General features: G+C 39.3%; 1 protein-coding gene across 1 annotated transcript in view; it reads right to left on the reverse strand.

Annotated features, from left to right (window-relative positions):
• Positions 1 to 7,208: 7,208 nt before the first annotated feature.
• ZC3H8 (zinc finger CCCH-type containing 8) overlaps positions 7,209 to 20,207 on the reverse strand; it is a 22,273-nt gene continuing 9,274 nt past the window's right edge. Inside the window, exons 4-9 of the mRNA XM_014590954.2 lie at positions 18,774 to 18,907; positions 18,044 to 18,166; positions 16,728 to 16,839; positions 15,548 to 15,657; positions 12,251 to 12,298; positions 7,209 to 8,093 (exon numbers count right to left, since the gene is read on the reverse strand). Of these exons, the coding sequence (XP_014446440.1) occupies positions 12,266 to 12,298; positions 15,548 to 15,657; positions 16,728 to 16,839; positions 18,044 to 18,166; positions 18,774 to 18,907 (512 nt within the window). The 3' untranslated portion in view covers positions 7,209 to 8,093; positions 12,251 to 12,265. The remainder of the gene's footprint in view (positions 8,094 to 12,250; positions 12,299 to 15,547; positions 15,658 to 16,727; positions 16,840 to 18,043; positions 18,167 to 18,773; positions 18,908 to 20,207) is intronic.

Below are 20,207 nucleotides of genomic sequence, written 5' to 3' on the forward strand. Positions count from 1 at the left end.
TCCACACAACCAATATATTAAAGACAGTGGGACCCAGAATTCTCTGTTGAAGAGAGTTGTTAAAAATATGGAAAGGCGGGAACCAGCAGTTAGCGTAATGGCCATGTCGCTGGACTCCCACGTAGATGACCGCAGTTCGCGTCCCAGACCCGGTGGCTTAAAACTCACGCTGGGCGCGTGTGCATGCGTGCCCAAGATCCCGAGAGGAGAATGGAGGAGAAGGGATTGCAGCGTGGCCATCCCCCCTGGGGGGGTGATTTCTCACTTTCTGTCTCTATGTCTCTCTCTGTCTGTCTGGCGAGTGCACGCGCCCTATAGCGAAAATCTCTCCAAAATATATATATATATATAAGGTGGTGGGGGACCAGCAAATGGCATAATGGTCACATTGCTGGACTCCCATATGGTTGACCACAGTTCGAGTCCCAGCAGCTTAAAACTCATACCAGGTGTGCGTGCATGCATGTCCAAGATCCTGAGAGGAGAATGGAGAAGGGATTGCAGCGTGGCCATCACCCCTGAAGGGCAACTTCTTGCTTTCTCTCTCTGTCTCTCTGGCAAGCACACACTCCCTATAGCAAAAATCTCTAAAAATATAATAATAATACAGAAAGGTGGGATCAGCAGATGGTATATATAATGGTTATTTTGCTGGACTCCCCAATGGCCGACTGCGGTTTGAGTCCCGGACCCAGTGGCTTAAAACTCATGCCAGGTGTGTTTGTGTGAATGCCCCAAATCCTGAGAGAATGGAGAAGGGATTGCAGCATGGCCATTCCCCTGGGGAGTGATTTCTCACTTTCTGTCTCTGTCTCTCCAGCAAGCATATGTATCCTATAGCATAAATGTCTCTCAAAAAACAACCCAAAACAATCCAGAAAGGTAGACATTTAGGCTGGAATCGCTAGTGTGAAATCATGGCTTCAGCACACACACAACTACAGATGCAAGCCTGCGCATGCACATCCTCATGGTACACATTTCCTAGCTATGCTGAGAAGGCCCTGGAAGCAGTGTCACCCAAGCAATGAGCATATCTAGCATCCAGATCTTCTGTCTCCAAATACTAAGCTAAAAGGAATCTGGGCTCCTTGGAATAACTGATTTGAGGGGTATGGTGGGAAAACACAAAATAAGCCTGGAGCACGTTTCCCAAGCCCATTCAGATCCTTGGCAGAATTCAGCAACTTGTGGTTGTATGCCTGTTGTGTAACTGAGGTCCCCACTTCTCGCTTGTCATCTGGGAGTTGTTCTCAGAGACTAGATATACCTGTTGTCTGCAGGTCCTACATAGTTTACTTCAAGGTCAGTATCAGAAACTAACACTTCCTAACTCTGATCTCAGAAAGGGCCCAGTGTCTTTCAAGGGCTAGCCAGATTTAGACCCACCTAGCATAATCTCTTTATTAATTCAAAAAATCAACTGATTTGATTCCTCATCACCTCAAAGTTATGTAAAATCCTTTCATAATTGCCATGTAATGTAAATTAATCATGGGTGTGAAACTCATCACATTAATGAAATGCTCACACCCAGGGAAGAGGATTATACAGGTCATGTATACCAGCATACAGAGATCTTTTTTTTTTTTTGGTGGGGAGGGGTCACAGGGTGTGGGCACTCACTGGAGAGACAGATATAGAGAGGGAAAGTGAGAAATCATCCCCACAGTGACGGCCATGCTGCCCTCCCTTTTCCTTTCAGGATTTTGGCCTATTACACACACGTGCCTGGTGTGATTTTCAAGGACTTGAACGACCGTCAGCCATGTGGGAGTCCTAACCACCATGCCACCTGCTGGCCCCAAGAGGACAGAAACCTTAAGAGCCATCTTAGAATTCTGCATACTACAAGGAGGACACTTTTTAAACTGCCAACGGACATGAGAGAGAGAGAGATAAAAAGAGAAAGGAGAATAAGGGGACTGGTCATGATACAATCCTTCCTCCACCCCATCAGAATTTGGGCACAGATGTACCCAGCACATTTTTCAACTCAACTCACCATGGCTGGGATTTGAATCATGGTAAGCCATGAGGGATCCACCTCCCTGTACACAGTACTTTGCTACACTACGGGGCCAGTCCATACGACTTTTTCTCATTCGAACAAAACCAAAAAACCCACTTTATTATATTCTTAAAAATCATTAATCCATAATAAACTTCATGACAAATTTCATTTTACAGTAAATTTTTATTAAAATTACATATATAAAACTTGTTATATTAAAATTATACATGTCACTCATATACATATATACACACACACATATATATATAAAACCAGTTAAAAATTATATTAAATTGAGTCTAAATGTGACTGGCATAATACAATCACCTTTTATGTGTTAAGAAAAAATAAATAGCCAAAAAAAAAAAAAAGGAAGAGACAAAGGGCATTATATTGTAACAAAAGGGCTAATTTATCAAGAAAAAAAACCCTGCCAATTAAAATGTGACAGTCTAATTAACTGCAAAATACATTCCAGTATCAGAGATGTTAAATGTCTAAATGAGTATCTCATAATTAATGACATATAGTAACTAAAAACACGTGTATCTATTCTTCCCAGTTGTGTACTCCACTTGGAGGAAAACAGCCTTCCTCGTTTTCACTTCTCTTCATTTCTTAGTCCATTTGAGCTGTGAGAACAAAAACATCAGACTGGGTGGCTTAAGCATTTATTTCTCACAATTCTGAAGGCTGAGGAGTCCAGGCTCAAGGTGCTGGTTAGGTTCAATGTCCCATGAGGGCCTGCTTCCTGGCTCACAGCCAGCCATCTTCTTGCTCCGTCCCCACAAGAGGGAGCTCCCCGAGGCCTCTTTCCTAAGAGCCTAATTCCATTCTTGAGCACTCTGCCCTTATGACCTCCTGACACTATCACATGGAATATCACCATTTCTCTTTTTTAAGAATAATTTTATTTAACTTCATTTATTTATTTTTATTTTAATCAGAAAGGAACAGAGTGAGAGAGAGAGAAAAAGTGAGAAAGCAAGCACCCAGGTTTGGGACTTGAACTGCGGTCAGCCATGTCGGAGTTCAGAGCCCTTAATCCCCACACCACCTGGGGCCCCAGGATATCGCCATTTCAACACAGGAATTTTGCAGGGATACAAACATTCAGTGCATAAGATTGTTTTATTAATATAACTATTGTGCACTTATGCTCACTAGAGACAGACGAAAAGTGAGAAATCACTCCCCAGGTGTAATGGCTATACTGCAATCCCTCCTGGGACTCGAATCGCAAAGCTGGTCGTGTGGAATCCAGCACCTTAACCTTCACACCACCTGCTGACCCACATAATACTTCATTTTACCTGTTTTCATTTCTTTTAAGAATTACTTATTTAATTTTATTCAGAGAGCAAGAGAGAGAGCAAGCCACCAGGTCTGGGACTTGAACTGCAGTTGGCTATGTAGGAATCCAGCATCCTTAGTCACCACGCCACCTGCTGGCCATCATTTCTAAATTTTAATGCAAGGAAAAAAATGTTTTTTACGAAATTATTATTAGGAGAGGCAAGTAGTTGATCCTACCTCCTTTCGGAAAATGAGGTAAGTAGCTGATCACTTCATCCTTTTGCTTAAACTCCAATAAATTTCAGAGATAAATTTAATACTACTGGCCAAACAACATGCATGTAAATCACTATACGGACTTTCCTATATGACTTTTTTTAAAGAGCAATTTAAATATTTGATTTAACTTTATTTATTTTAATTTGAAAAGAGAGGGACAGAGAGAGAGAGAGAGAGAGAAAGCAAGCTGCCAGCTCTGGGACTACACCTGGAGTCAAGAGAGAGAGAGAGAGAGAGAGAGAGAAAGTGAGAAAGCAAGTTGCCAGGGCCGGGACTCGAACCGTGGTCAGCCATGTGGGAGTAGAGAGCCCTTAATCACCATGCCTCCTTTCCCCCATACAACTTTCTTACTTCTGTTTCCTCTCTCCGGTCTGAATTTTTTTTAACTGATTATGGTTTTATTACATATGTACTTGGTTGGAATTGCATCAAGGGTCTGTGGGATTTACCCCATGGGAGGAAACCAAAGTCAGGCAGAGGAGACCAGAGGAAAGTAGGAATAAGAGCTTGATGCGGCTGAGACCACCAGACAACAGAGCACTCTGCAAACCAGGCAGGCAACGGATCTTATTCAGGGTACCACACAGTAGAGGCGTGAGAAGCAACATACTTTAATACTGTTCTGAGAAAACCAGAGTGAAGGGTAGAGAAGAAAGTGGAGAATGGAGGCAAGAGATCCGCTGGAAGGTGCTGTAATGACCCAGCATGAGAGAACAGCTGGAAGGCTGCTCTGGGTGCACAGCGCACACTCTAGAGACCACATCTGGCTCTGCAGGTCTGCAGTAATGCTCTGCTTGAGAAGCCAGATCCCACATGGCAACTGTGACACAAATCCCCACCTGGTTGGCCTGAAACACACCAGGCACATGCGTCAGAGGCCAGGATCCAACAGGCTGGAAGACTGGAGGAAGGGGACAGTTGTATGACCAGACCCTACAGAGGTGGTCAGCTCTGTCTCTGTCTCTCTCTCACACACGTTCATATGCATGTATCTGCATTCTATCATGAATAAAGAAAAGAACAGGACTCTCTTGGGATCTGTGACTGGCGTAATGCTTATGTGGTTGGACTCCCACAGAGTCAACTGTAGTTCAAGTCCCAGACACGGTGACTTGGGTACATGAGAATTCCAAGAGAATGGAGAAGGGACTGCAGCATGGCCATCCCCTCTTGGGAGTGAGTTCTTGCTTTCTGTCTGTCTGTCTGTCTCTCTCTCTCAGGCAAGTGCTCATGCCCTATAGCAAAAAACTCTCTTTGAAAAAAAAAAGGAATAGGACCCCCGGGGAAACTGCAAAGGCCAGGCTCCCTGAGTGAGGCTGCGCTGGGCCAGGCCCAGGCATTGCAAGCCGCCCGGGGTGCCATGGCCACAGGCAACTACCTAGGGGTGGCCCTGAGCGTCCCCGCATGGTCTGCCTGCTGCTGCAGCTCGGTTTCATCAGTTGTGAGTCCTTACTGATATATAGGCCTGTGAATGGTAGTGTCACATTCTCTGCATCAAACTATGTGCCTTCTAAAGAAATCCTTTGGCAAAAGCAAAAGGATAAAGTTGTAGAATGGGAAGAAAACTTTGCATGCAAAGAATTCCCACCTTTTGAAAATAAGGTTCGTTTAGACACTAAGTCAGGTGCCCTTACTATCTCCAATTTGACATCAGAAGATGAGGGTGACTATGAAATCAAATCCCCAGGCATTAAAGATACAGCCAAGTTCTCACTCTATGTGCTCGAGCCTCCTTCATCTCTGACATTAAACAGTACCCCAACTGGTGAAAACATTACAGTGCAGTGTGAGATACCAGGCATCACATCAGCCATTCAGAACTTACAAAGTACTCATGGAATTGCTCTGCAGAGCAATGTAAAGATAACTCAGCAACCCACATGCATTCTAACATGAAAAATGCTTTTTTAGAGATTATACAGTACAGTGTTATGAACCTGTTATTTAGCAAGACATCTTTGATAGATTTGGCAACCTATGTCCCAAGCAGTGCCCATTCAAGGAACTGGTTTATGATTCTACTACCAATTGTATTGTGTGTGGCAGCTGTAATGTGGATGCTGCTGTATGTGGAAGGCTTTCTGAAATGTAGCAGAGATACAGACAGAACCAACCCCAGTTAACTGGTAAGAGAAGATGAAAGAAAGAATATCTAAATTATTTAAATAATTCTAAAAAGCCATCTCTCATTTGAGTATTACATCTCTTTGAAGACACCTTGGAAGTCTTAACCAGAAGCAATACTTCATTAAGAGCTGATTTTTTTTAAAGAAGAAATATGAACTAACACAGAACAAAGCCTTAGTTTCCATTGTCACCAACACCTTGTATAACTTGGGTCTCTAAACTTTTTTTATTGTAGAGTGCACATCAATGTTTATTGCAGTATTACTCATGATTGCCAAGACATGGAACCAACCCAAATGTCCACAAACAGATGAATGGACTGAAAAAGTGTGGCATATATACTCTATGGAATACTACTCAGCCATAAAAAAACAAAAAGACCCTGGCATTTGATAGAAAGTGGTCGGATATGGAGGATCTATTGCTGAGTGAAGTAAGCCAAGATATGAAAGAAAGATATTGTATGTATCCACTTAATATATACCGACGAATTGCACACCATGCTAGAGAGCGAAATATTAGAGGACATAAAAGCAATGAAAATAGTTAACGAGGATATGACAGTGTGAAATGGGAGGGGAGAAGAAAAGAGTATAGAGAAAGATACCAAGAGAACAAATAGAGAGGCATGATATCAGTAGGACACAGATATCGTTTATTACTTATTGATGATGACGTGTATAGTATTCTTAACTGGATTGGTCTGAGAAAATTTCATGTTGGATAAAGTCTTTTTCCAAGCAAAATAAGTAGTGATTGGGGAACCAGCATTTAGCGTAATGGCTATGTTGCTGGACTCCCACGTAGTTGACTGCGGTTCGCGTCCCGAACCCGGTGGTTTAAAACTCACACCGGGAGCGTGTGCGTGCGTGCCCAAGATCCTGAGAGGAGAATGGAAGAGAAGGGATTGTGGTGTGACCATCCCCCCTGGGGGATGATTTCTCGCTTTCTGTCTCTATGTCTCTCTCTGTCTGTCTGGAGAGCGCATGCACCCTATAGCGAAAAACCTCTCAAAAAAAAAAAAAAAGTAGTGATTGACCGTTTAAAAAAAATAATTGTAGTAATAATAATGATCGGGAAAAATAATGAAAAGCTATTGGATGATGAAATGGGGATTTTAATGTCTCTGTATTGACTGATAAGCAATTCCTTCTGGAAAAAGAAATGTAATACACTGTAAAATTATATGTGATTCAATGTAATATAAACAAGATTATGATGATAATAAAAAAAAAGAATAGGACCCTCCCCCAAGTTTAGAGATTTTGCTGACACAGATAAACTTGCCTCTCCAAACAATCAGTTATAAAATAAGAGGTTTTCCAACTTCATTTGACTTCCAAGTCCTTCGAATCTGTTTGGTCTTTTCTTTTTTTAATAATTATTCAATTTTATTTATCTTTCTTTTTTTCATATAAGGCATGTGAGCTCACCAGAAAGAGACAGAGAAAGACAGTGAGTGAGACAGAGAGAGAGAGATAGAAAGTGGACCAGGGACCTGAACTGCGGTCAGCCATGTAGGAGCCTTAACTACCTTGCCACCTGCTGGCTCCTCTGTTCGGTCTTTTAAGTTTACAATGAGATGGGTGCTGCCTCAGGAATAAAGGAATTGTTTTCTTCTTATAAACTTTAAATATGAACATTTATACTTTATAAGTACTAAACTATACATGAGGTATGGTTCACTCTGAAGATTTATATTTTACACAAGTACATACTCTGACTAGTTTCTGAACCAGTGAGTAAGATAAATATTTTTATATTTTAACAACAAGAGTTAGGAACTCCAATGGTATGTTAAGAGATATGTATGTTCCACTTTATTTATTAAACAATAAAAAACTAGAAATAACTTATATGTCCAATAACAGAAAATTGGCTTAAAAATCTTAGAACTATTATTTTAAGCCATAAAACAGAACCATGAGCAATCATTAAAAACGTCATGAATGTATTCAACGACATGAGAGATCTAACTCTATTTTATAGTCTATAATCCCAATGTCTTCTCACTTCTCTCCTCACACCTCCTCCACCTCGTGGCCTACCTTACTGAGCCTAACCTTGCTTTGTATTTTAGTGAGAAAACTCAACCACAGAAGAGATTCTGGTACCAGCACAAAATTTACCCACCAGCCAGCATCTCTGCCACACATGTTCCTCTCCTGTTCCAAGGGCTGGGACATTTCCGTGAAGACCAACCCCTTCCCTTGTACACTAGATTCCGCCCCTCTCCGCCATCCAGTAAGGAAGTTGCACGTCATCACAATGACAAAAGAGGGTGCTTTAAATGAGGGATCTTGTAAACTATCCCAAATCACCAGTCTTGAACAATCTTGAACAGGCATAGGCAGAAGTATTCTTCATCTGTACAAAACTATAGAACAAAACAAAACAAAACAATCAGCTCATGAAGATTACCAACTAAGCTGCTTCTACTCCTGCTCAGCAATTAAAAAAAAAAAGCAACAGAGACAAACAAAACTGTAACACAAACATCCAAACTGAATTAAATTGCTCCTCTGGGCCTGCTCAGTGGTTAAGATGGCTGAGTCCCATGCGACTGTATGGATGGAGTGAGTTCCAGACACGCGGTTTGAGAAACATGCTGGGTGCATGTGCATGCATACTCTAAATCCTGAAAGGAGGAAGATGGAGGAGAAGGGATTGTGGTGTGTGATCATACCCCAATAGGGGGTACTTTCTCACTTTCCCTCTCTGTTTCTCTCCAGCGAATGCACATGCACTCTAGCACAATTAAAAAATAACAGCAACAACAAAACTAAGACTAACTCTGAACAAAAATTTCCAAGTAATGAAACAAGAACTGACTACCTCAGAAATGATCCAAGAAAAAGAAAAACCAAAATCATATAAAAAAAGATGGTCAGATGCAGTGGAGGAGCAATGACATGGCACTCTGTGATACTGGGCCACATGGAAAGGTCCTGGGTTTGCATCCTGGGGTCTCCCTATACGTGTCAGGTATGTAAGCATGCACATACCCCAGGATCTTGTCTGGCTAGGGTTAGGGCTGGATTAGAACCCTCCACTGAGGATCCCTCTCTCTTCCTCCTCCTTTCCCCGTTCTCTCTCATGAAAGAAGTGAATGGACTTAGGAAGAGATGGAGCAGGTGTGTACAACAGTAGAACCTCCCTGAGCACAGCAGGTACCTGCATGCAACCATGATCCAAGCAGGCTGAGACTAGGAATGGACTGTGGTGTGATGACCCTGCTGGGGATGCCTGTCTCTCTGTCTTATCTCTGTATCTCTTTCATGGAATAAATAAACTTAAAAAAAGAAAATTATTCAGAAAAGCAAAGTGAAGGGCAAATGAATATTAAAGGCAAATGGAATTTCAACTGGCAACATAGAATCTAAAACGACATCAATGATCTTTTTTTGTTGTTACATTAATATCCATTGTCTATAGTATGGGAAGATCCATTAAAACAAAAAAGGATCTACCAGAAAATGACAATATGCACTGTATTAGGGGGATGGGAGACATTAATAGTGATTTCTTAAAACCTAGGATGGGTACCAACAGTTGGCATAATGGCTATGTCGCTGAACTCCAATGTAGTCAACTGCGGTTCGAGTCCCAGACCTGGTGGCTTAAACTCACGCTGGGCACGTATGCATGCGTGCCCAAGATCCCGAGAGAAGAATGGAGGAGAAGGGATTGCGGTGTGGCCATCCCTCCCTGGGGGATGATTTCTCGCTTTCTGTCTCTCTCTGTCTTTCTGGTGAGCGTACGCGCCCTATAGCCAAACAAACAAACAAACATACAAAAACCTGGGATGAAAATGCATTATCATTGCTTTTATTTCAAATCGTAAGTGAACTAGAAGCTTTAATTATAATAATCAAATGTCTATCAAGAGCTAGATGGATAAACAAACAAGTATATTCATACAAAGGAATACAAGTCAGCCATAGAAAGAAATGTGCTACTGATACATGTGAAAACATGAGGCTCAAAAACACTGAGTGAAAAACACAAAACTCTAGAATATATGTGACAAAATTCTACCCTAAAATTCCAAAACTAGTTAAAAACTCACTGATGCTTTCTAAAATAGTAACAGTGGAGGCCTGAGAGAGGGAGAAAATGGATCACAGACTATCATACAAGGATATGCAGGAGTGATGGAAATATTCTCCCACCAAGTATAGTGGTAGTTACATTGTTGTATATATGTGTCAACCCCCCAGAAAAAAACAAAGAAATTGGGCAAGAAGCAAAAAACAAAAACAAAAACAAAAAACAAACCAGGAAAAGGAAAAGTTAAAATTACTGGGACCGGCAGGTGTGGTGGTTAAAGGTGCTGGATTCCCACATGGCCAACTATGTTTCAAGTTCCGGAACTGGTGGCTTACTTTCTCACTTTCCTTCTCTCTCTCTCTCTCTGGTCAAATTGGGAAATAATAATAAATAAAGTTAAAGTAATTCTTGGGACCAGCAGATAGTGTAATGGTTATATTGCTGAACTCCTACATGGTTGACTGAGGTTCAAGCCTCAGACCTGGCAGCTTGAAACTCATACCAGGCAAGTGTGTGTGCATGCCAAAAATCTTGAGACAAGAATGGAGGAGGGACTGTGGCATGGCCCTCCCTCTAGGAGATGATTTTTCACTTTCTGTCTCTTTGGCAAGCACATGCATCTTATAGCAAACAATCTCTCTTTAAAAAAAAAAAAGTGGGACCAGCAGGTGGTGTGGTAGTTAAAGCGCTGGGTAATCCCACATGACCGGCCACAGTTTGAGTCCTGGACCTGGTGGATTGCTTTCTCACTTTCCCTCACTCTCTCTATGTGTCACTTTCTGGCCAAAATAAATGAATGAGTAAATAAAATAAAATAAATATGTTTTAAAAAAGTCTAAATTACTTTATGGCCTCATGATAGGGAAGAATTATGTAATTAAAACATGAAACTAATCATAAACAAAAATATCACCAAAATAAGTAATTCTGCTCTTTGAGACACCTCAATAAAAGTGAAAAGGCAGCCCACAAAATGTGAGAAGACCTGTCACACATCCCTCGCGAAGGATTATGTCATGAATATATAAAAATACATAAAAGTCACATATACTGAAACATGGGCAAGATATTTAGAGGCACTGTACCAAAGATGAAATTCAAGAAGCTTAAGAAAAAATGATGTACTTTAAGCAAATGAAGCTATGCAACACCAGTTTTATGCCCACTAAATTGGCTTTAAAATTTTTTAAATACTTGGACTGGCAGGTGGCATGGCTGTTAGGACACTGAGCTCCCACATGGCTGACTATGGTTTGCGTCCTGGATCTAGTGGCTTGCTTTCTCACTTTCCTTCTCTTTTTCTCTCTCTGTCTCTCTCTGGCCAAGATGAAAAATAATAATAATAAATATTTTAACTTGACCAGAGAGAGACATACAGAGACAGAGAGAGGGGACCAGCAGTTCGCGTAATGGCTATGTCGCTGGACTCCCACATAGTCGACCGCGGTTCAAGTCCTGGACCCGGTGGCTTAAACTCACGCTGGGCGCATGTGCGTACATGCCCAGGATCCCAAGAGGAGAATGGAGGAGAAGGGATTGCTGCGTGGCCATCCCCCCTGGAGGGTGATTTCTCACTTTCTATCTCTCTGTCTCTCTCTTTCTGGCGAGCGCATGCACCCTATAGCGAAAACCTCTCAAAAAAAACCCCCAAAAACAAAAAAACAGAGACAGAGAGAGAGAGCGCAAGAGAGATGGAAAATGATAAAGCAAACCGCCAGGTCTGGTACTTGATCTGTGGTCAGCCATGTCCAGTGCCTTAACCACTATACCACCTGCTGGTACCAAAATAAATAATTCTTTGAAAATTATTTAAATACTAATAAAACAAAGTATTGGCAAGTATGGAACAAGAAGAACTCTTTGAAAGTTTGTAGGAACATAAACTGTTATAATTACTTGAGATAAAATTGATATTTTAAATTTTAAGATAATACTGTTTTACGCCTTGGTATATACCCTGGATAACTTATGTACATTTATACCAAGAGACATGTATACAAATATTGTTAATAGTTTGTATTTTAAAAATTAAAAATAAGTGTACATCAATACTAGGATGGCTTAATGAATTATATTCATAGAATGAAATTCTATATAGAAGAAAAAACAAATGACAACTGTATCTACATGCATGGACTCTCAGAAGTATAATGTTGAGTGAAAATAGCACCAGTTAATCCACAGAATAAGGCCCTGTTAAAATAAACTCCTAACATGAACAAAACTAAATATGCCATTTACTGAATTATACATACTTGGTATATCTACAAAGAAGCACAAGAGGACAGTGAAAATATAAGTGATACACAAACCCAACAGGAAACAGGCAGGTGGAAATCCACATCTCTGTGTTTCAACTATTTTATAATATTCTGAGTAGAGGAGGAAGGAGAAAAATACTCATATACTAAAGTTGCCATGGCAATTTCTAGAGATGTTTCAGATTTAAAAAAAAAAAAGAAATACAGTAAATTCTAATTTTACCTGTTTATGTCTACATTATTTACATGACTTCTTTTCAGTATCCAAAACCTAAGAAGAAAAAAAAAACACGTAATCATTTTTATGTACTAATGTCTAATTCGAGCACATTGTCATACTCTTGTAATTTAATAATGATTCAAGAACATCAATTGTAATAATTTTCTAATAATACGGATTACTACATGGAACTGAAAAATGAGTTTTTTATGTATACCAATTTTCCCATATATACCTCATACAAACAAACAACCAAATATTTGGTATAACTTCTAATCCCACAATAACCTTTCATAAAAAAAAAATAAATAAAGGGAACCAGCAGTTAGCGTAATGGCTATGTCGCTGGACTCCCACGTAGTCGACCGCGGTTCACGTCCCGGACCCGGTGGCTTAAAACTCACGCCGGGCGCGTGTGCGTGCGTGCCCAAGATCCCGAGAGGAGAATGGAGGAGAAGGGATTGCGGCGTGACCATCCCCCCTGGGGGGTGATTTCTCGCTTTCTGTCTCTATGTCTCTCTCTGTCTGTCTGGCGAGCGCACGCGCCCTACAGTGAAAATCTCTCAAAAAAAAAAAAAAGAATCTTAAAGGACCAGTGTGGCATGGTGGTTAAGGTGCTGGACTCCTATATGGCCTACTGTGGTTCACGTCCTGGACCTGGCAGCTTGCTTTCTCACCCTCTCTCTCTCTCTGGTGAACACGTGTGCCCTATAAAAAAGTTTAAAACAATAAAAAAATAAAATAAGTAATTAAAAAAAAGAATCTCCAGTTGGAGCCAGTAAGTGGCAATGGTGGTTAAGGCACTGGATTCCCACATGGCCAACTGAGGTTTGAGTCCCGGACTTGGTAACTTACTTTCTCACTCTGTCCTTGTCTGGCCAAATCAAAAAAATAATAACAAATAGAATTAAATAAATAATTCTTTTTTAAAAAAGATTCTTTCATGTCTACTCATATTTCAATTTAATTTTGAAGAGACTAGCTCCAACTTATATACGAGAAATTAAAGAATATAAATGACTATATATTTTTAATAATTTTCCACACAGATCACAAGAATACTGTTTAAATACATGTTGAAATTCCTACTGTTTGCTGATGTGACACTAAAATATTTTATCATCCATGACTCTTTACTTTGTTTCTAAAAGCCTTTATAGTTACAGAGTACCATTCCTCTCCGCCTTGCTTTCTTTTCCTCAGCTTAACTATAAAAGTTGCTGAGTATAATGAGGGGTTTAAGAACATTCCAATTTATACCAGCCTAAGTATAAACCTTCCTTTTTGCTACAATAAAAAATACATAAATGGAAAATAATTTTCTAGGCTGAAGTGAATTCTTAGATTATCTGTCCTAGTATATCCCATATGCTACCCTATGAGGCACCTTCCTTAAAGAACGCTACCTGTTCAAATTCTCAGTCTTAACAAATATATTAGTTCTAACATAATCTCTACAAAAGAAGAAAAGGGGGTTGACATGGCACAGCAGCAGAATACGAAGCTCTCTAAGGCTGAGCTACAAGGGAAGCTTCTGATTTCTTGTCAGGAGACCTCCCCAAATATACCAGGCACTCAGGTGTCCATGATCCACAGCTGGCAGAGCTGGGGAGGGATCACAATGGCAAGACCTTGTTGGGACTGCTCTTTCTCTCTCGTGGAAATAGTAAATCACTTGAGAAAATATTTTTTAAAAAATAAAGAAAAGAAAAAAGGCTACTGAATTTGTACTTACTTTAGCCAACAGTTCTTGTGTTTCAGCAGTTAGTGGAGCATGTGAAAACTTGCAATATTCTCCCTGATAACATTTCGTTCCTGTATGGTAAAACTTGCAAGGATATTCATGTAACTCAAATGTTAAGGAAGAGAACAATTTTAGTCGAACCCAAATAATCTGTTATTAGTTTAATAACTGCTTTTTCATATGAAGATCTTTCCACTAGTAGAAACACTGGATTTTCTATTTAAAATTTCAGATAATAAATTAGTGAATTACATGAAAAATTTAATTTGAGAAGGATTACATAAATAAAGCTTATTGACAACCACAGGACTACTTTTTTCTTCATATCTGTCTTTATAATAGACTACAAATATATTTGATTGATGTGTTAAAGGGATACATAAATCTCTCAAAAAAAAAAAAAGAATCTTAAAGGACCAGTGTGGCATGGTGGTTAAGGTGCTGGACTCCTATATGGCCTACTGTGGTTCACGTCCTGGACCTGGCAGCTTGCTTTCTCACCCTCTCTCTCTCTCTGGTGAACACGTGTGCCCTATAAAAAAGTTTAAAACAATAAAATTAAATAAGTAATTAAAAAAAAGAATCTTCAGTTGGAGCCAGTAAGTGGCAATGGTGGTTAAGGCACTGGATTCCCACATGGCCAACTGAGGTTTGAGTCCCGGACTTGGTAACTTACTTTCTCACTCTGTCCTTGTCTGGCCAAATCAAAAAAATAATAACAAATAGAATTAAATAAATAATTCTTTTTTAAAAAAGATTCTTTCATGTCTACTCATATTTCAATTTAATTTTGAAGAGACTAGCTCCAACTTATATACGAGAAATTAAAGAATATAAATGACTATATATTTTTAATAATTTTCCACACAGATCACAAGAATACTGTTTAAATACATGTTGAAATTCCTACTGTTTGCTGATGTGACACTAAAATATTTTATCATCCATGACTCTTTACTTTGTTTCTAAAAGCCTTTATAGTTACAGAGTACCATTCCTCTCCGCCTTGCTTTCTTTTCCTCAGCTTAACTATAAAAGTTGCTGAGTATAATGAGGGGTTTAAGAACATTCCAATTTATACCAGCCTAAGTATAAACCTTCCTTTTTGCTACAATAAAAAATACATAAATGGAAAATAATTTTCTAGGCTGAAGTGAATTCTTAGATTATCTGTCCTAGTATATCCCATATGCTACCCTATGAGGCACCTTCCTTAAAGAACGCTACCTGTTCAAATTCTCAGTCTTAACAAATATATTAGTTCTAACATAATCTCTACAAAAGAAGAAAAGGGGGTTGACATGGCACAGCAGCAGAATACGAAGCTCTCTAAGGCTGAGCTACAAGGGAAGCTTCTGATTTCTTGTCAGGAGACCTCCCCAAATATACCAGGCACTCAGGTGTCCATGATCCACAGCTGGCAGAGCTGGGGAGGGATCACAATGGCAAGACCTTGTTGGGACTGCTCTTTCTCTCTCGTGGAAATAGTAAATCACTTGAGAAAATATTTTTTAAAAAATAAAGAAAAGAAAAAAGGCTACTGAATTTGTACTTACTTTAGCCAACAGTTCTTGTGTTTCAGCAGTTAGTGGAGCATGTGAAAACTTGCAATATTCTCCCTGATAACATTTCGTTCCTGTATGGTAAAACTTGCAAGGATATTCATGTAACTCAAATGTTAAGGAAGAGAACAATTTTAGTCGAACCCAAATAATCTGTTATTAGTTTAATAACTGCTTTTTCATATGAAGATCTTTCCACTAGTAGAAACACTGGATTTTCTATTTAAAATTTCAGATAATAAATTAGTGAATTACATGAAAAATTTAATTTGAGAAGGATTACATAAATAAAGCTTATTGACAACCACAGGACTACTTTTTTCTTCATATCTGTCTTTATAATAGACTACAAATATATTTGATTGATGTGTTAAAGGGATACATATTTTAAATATCTAGAGAAATTATTATTTTTAAAGTATCTTTGAAGGCTAGTGAAATCAAAATCAATGATAATGATGTATCTTACAAATAAGGATCCTGCATACATTAGGTTTGTTTAAGACAGAATAAAAGTATACAACTTCAATATTGTTTCCTTTGAGGCTACTGAAGAAAAAAATCTTTTGTGTGGTCAACAGTGTCACTGCCCTAACATGTTCATGTTCCACATTTTTACAACATGTACCATTTGAATTAAAGAGCCAATGTTATTCTTCGAATTAAAGGAAAATTAATCTCTAGACAGCATAGAATATAAAGAAAAACAAGGTTTTACAAAAAAGCAATCCTTGAATTTTATGAAGCAGCTTCTATGAATACATTGGGCCATCGGGAAAGTCATGACACATCTTTGCATAGAAAAACACAGACAAATACATCATGACTTTACGGAAGACCTACCAGGCTCAATTAGTCAATGTCACAGCAGAAATTCTGACCAAGCCTTTCTGGGAGTTGAATAGGTCCCATGAACACAGTAAACCACCCAGGTTGAACAGAAAGTCTCTCCATTTGAGAGATTTCTATAGGATTCATTTTCTTTTTTACCATAAAAACAAACAAACAAAACCTATGGTCAATTTAATCACTTTGATACTAAGCTAGGTTTAGATAGTATGATTTTATTACAGCTAAAATACTGGTTTCATTAAAATAAAATTTTTAAGTATTTTAAATGTTCATATAAATATCTGCGAAGAGTCAAGTAACCACATTTTGTGACAAAGGATATTATGCAAATATAAACAATTTTCACCTCTGGTACAATACCCCTGTACATAAAATTTACACATTTCCTTCTTCTTCTCTATCTCTGTATCATGATCAAATTTACACTGGTCTCCCTGGGCCAAAAAAATGAACAAGGAAAAGTCATTATTTCTTATGGTTAGGTTATTCAATTTAATTCCTATTAAACTTTAGATAAGCAAATGATTCCACAAGAATGGTCTAATTCTTTTTTTTTGAGAAGTTTTTGCTATAGGGTGTGTGAGCTCAGTGGAGAGACAGAGAGAGAAAGTAAGAAATCATTTCCCAGGGGGTATGGGCACACCATAATTCCTTCTCCTCCATTCTCCTCTTGGGATTTTGGGCATGCCACACACGCGCCTGGCATTAGCTTCATGTCACTGGGTTTGGGACTTGAACTGTGGTTAGGACTTGAACTGTGGACTTAAACCACATGGGAGTCCAACACCTTAACTACTACACCACCTGCTGGCTCAGTACAGTCTAATTCTTAGTAAGGTATTCTATAACCACATCATATATATCTGCTTAAAATTCTAAGTTTTGGGACCAGCAGTTGGTGTAATGGCTATGTCGCTGGACTCCCATGTAGTAAACTGTGGTTCAAGTCCCGGACCCAGTGGTTTAGGTTCACGCCGGATGCATGTGCATGCGTGCCCAGGATCCCAAGAGAAGAATGGAGAAGAGACTGTGGTGTGGCTAGCCCCCCTGGGGGTGATTTCTTGCTTTTTGTCTCTCTTTCTGGCAGTGCACGTGCCCTATAGCAAAAATCTCTCCAAAAATAAAATTAAAAAGAATCCTAAGTCTTAAACATTTTTAATAACTGCTTTCTTATAATTTTAACACAATGCATTTTTAAAATACTACTTTTTTACTTCTTTTTCTAGAGTTTTTTGCCTCAGGACATGTGCGCTTGCCAAAGAGAGAAAGACAGAGACAGAGAAGGGAAAGTAAGAAATCACCCCCAGGGGAATGTCCACAGCACAATCCCTGCTCCTCCCAGGAATTTGGGCATGCATGCACACATGTCTGGTGTGATTTTCCAGCCACCAGGTCCAGGATTTAAACCCCAGTTGGCCATGTAGGAGTCCAGTGATGTAACTGCTACACCATCTGCTGGTCCCCCAAATACTACTTTTTTAAACACAAAAGAATATTTCATTAAAATTTTGTCATTTATCTTTTTCTAAAAAGCAAGTTTTAGAAATCTACAGGTATGAAGAGTGTTAACTGGAAAAAGCAGTTTTAGTACATTTTTGCTTTGTTACATTTTACTACAATTTTGCTTAAAGATTTTACCTTAATACATTTCCTTTCAAGAAAATATTTACAAACTTGTTTCCCCTTGCGTTCCACTGTATGTTGGTTGATGAATCCCTGACTCATTCTCACAGGCTGCTGCTTCTCTTTAGGTTTACCATCCTTTAAAAATCAAATAAACAAAATGTAAGAAATAGAACATTAAATATTTTATTCTGCTACACAGTATCATTTTAAACCATTGAAAAGTGACTCTTCTAAATTAGCCTTCTTTGTACAAAGCTAAACTAAAATACGAAAAGGGTAGTGGAAAAGGAGATTTAGTAAGGCCAATGATCAGAAATATGCATTTTTAATGTTCATAGGGAGCCAGGAACCAACAAACAAGGGACTATAATAGTAAAAACTCTGTAAGACTCATGGCCTTTAAAATGTCTTCACAGCTGTTTTATCTTCTCTCTGCTTACTGTGTTTCCATAGTCACTGAGGGTGTATCGAGAAAACAAGAGACCTGTGTGCATGTATTCTGGGACAAAAGTGAGAACACGAAGGCTTCAAATGTGTGCAGGCAGCAAATGACTAAGAGGGAGAGCAGCTGCAAAGTAAGACCACGAAGAGCCCGCTGATGGCAAGACATCTCCACCACCGGTAACTCTGACTTTATAAGATGCTCCCACCTCTCATTAGCACATGGCACTTCTTGTCACTGGGGTATAAGATAAAAATGCAAAACCACATAGGTGTCCTCCCACAACACAGGGTCTGGTACCTCTTCCTGTGAGCCACTGTTCCTCAGTGAAGCATTTGACCCTTTGTTTCCAGTGCCAGGCCATTTTCGCTTCATTTTTTTCTGTTTACCATTCTTGTGACCAGCTTTAAGATTTTTATTTTTTTGTTTGGCAGCTAAAGACAAGAAAATTAATTTTTAGAATGATATAAAAGCACGATCATAGTTCATTTTTTTTTTAAATGTTTTTAAGAATTATTTTATTTAGGGACCAGCAGTTGGCTTAATGGCTATGTCGCTGGATTCCCATGTAGTTGACCATGGTTCGAGTCTTGGACCCAGTAGCTTAAACTTATAATGGGCCCCAAGATCCCGAGAGGAGAATAGAAGAGAGAATGGAGGAGAAGGGACTGCAGTGTGGCCATCAACCCTGGGGGGTGATTTCTCACTTTCTGTCTCATGCACACACCCTATAGCAAAAACCTTTCCAAAAAAAAAAAATTCTCATGCACCTATAGCAAAAACCTTTCCAAAAAAAAAAGAAATTATTTTATTTAACTTACGTTTCTTTCTTTCTTTTCTTTCTTTTTTTTTTTTTCTTTTTTAAATTTTGACCAGAGAGGGAGCGAGAGAGAGAGAGAAAAAAAAAAGGAAAGTGAAAATGCAAACCGCCAGGCATGGGACTTGAACCGTGGTCAGCCAAATGGGAGTCCAGTTCCCTTAACTACCACGTCGCCTGCAAGACCCAGTAGTAGTTTACTATTAAAATGTGTATCTTAAGTAATACAGGCATTTTCTACAATAAAGTTCAGTGTGTAAAAATTGGTCCCTTATACTGATTAATATTTACTATCTATAGTTCAATTTTAAATAGTCAAAAAGAGAACAATAAAACAGTAAAATGAAAGTATTAAGAATTTTATTTGGGGGACCAGCAGTTAGGATAATAGCTATGTCGCTGGACTCCCATGTAGTCAACTGCAGTTCAAGCCTTGGACCTGGTGGATTAAACTCACACCGGCACGTGTGCATGCATGCCCAAGATCCTGAGAGGAGAATGGAGAAGGGATTGCAGCATGCCCATCCCCCCGGGGGGTGATTTCTCGCTTTCTGTCTCTCTGTCTCTGTCTTTCTGGAGCGCGCACGCATCCTATAGCAAAATCCTCTCAAAAAAAAAGAATTTTATTTGGGACCAGCAATTGGCATAATGGCTCTGTCTCTGGACTTCTATGTATTTGACCGCAGTTCAACTTAACTTAAACTAATGCCAGGCATGTGTGCGTGCGTGCCCAAGATCCTGAGAGGAGAATGGAGGAGAAGGAATTGCGGCATACCCATCCCCCTGGGGGTGATTCCTTATTTTCTGTCTCTCTCCCATCCACCTGGGGGTGATTCCTTATTTTCTGTCTCTCTTTGTCCTTCTGGTGAGAGCATGCGCCCTATAGCCAAAACCTCTCCGAAAAAAATAATTTTACC

The sequence above is a fragment of the Tupaia chinensis genome, unplaced genomic scaffold (genome assembly GCF_000334495.1).
Source record: "Tupaia chinensis unplaced genomic scaffold, TupChi_1.0 Scaffold000511_1, whole genome shotgun sequence".
In the NCBI taxonomy this organism is placed as follows: domain Eukaryota; kingdom Metazoa; phylum Chordata; class Mammalia; order Scandentia; family Tupaiidae; genus Tupaia; species Tupaia belangeri.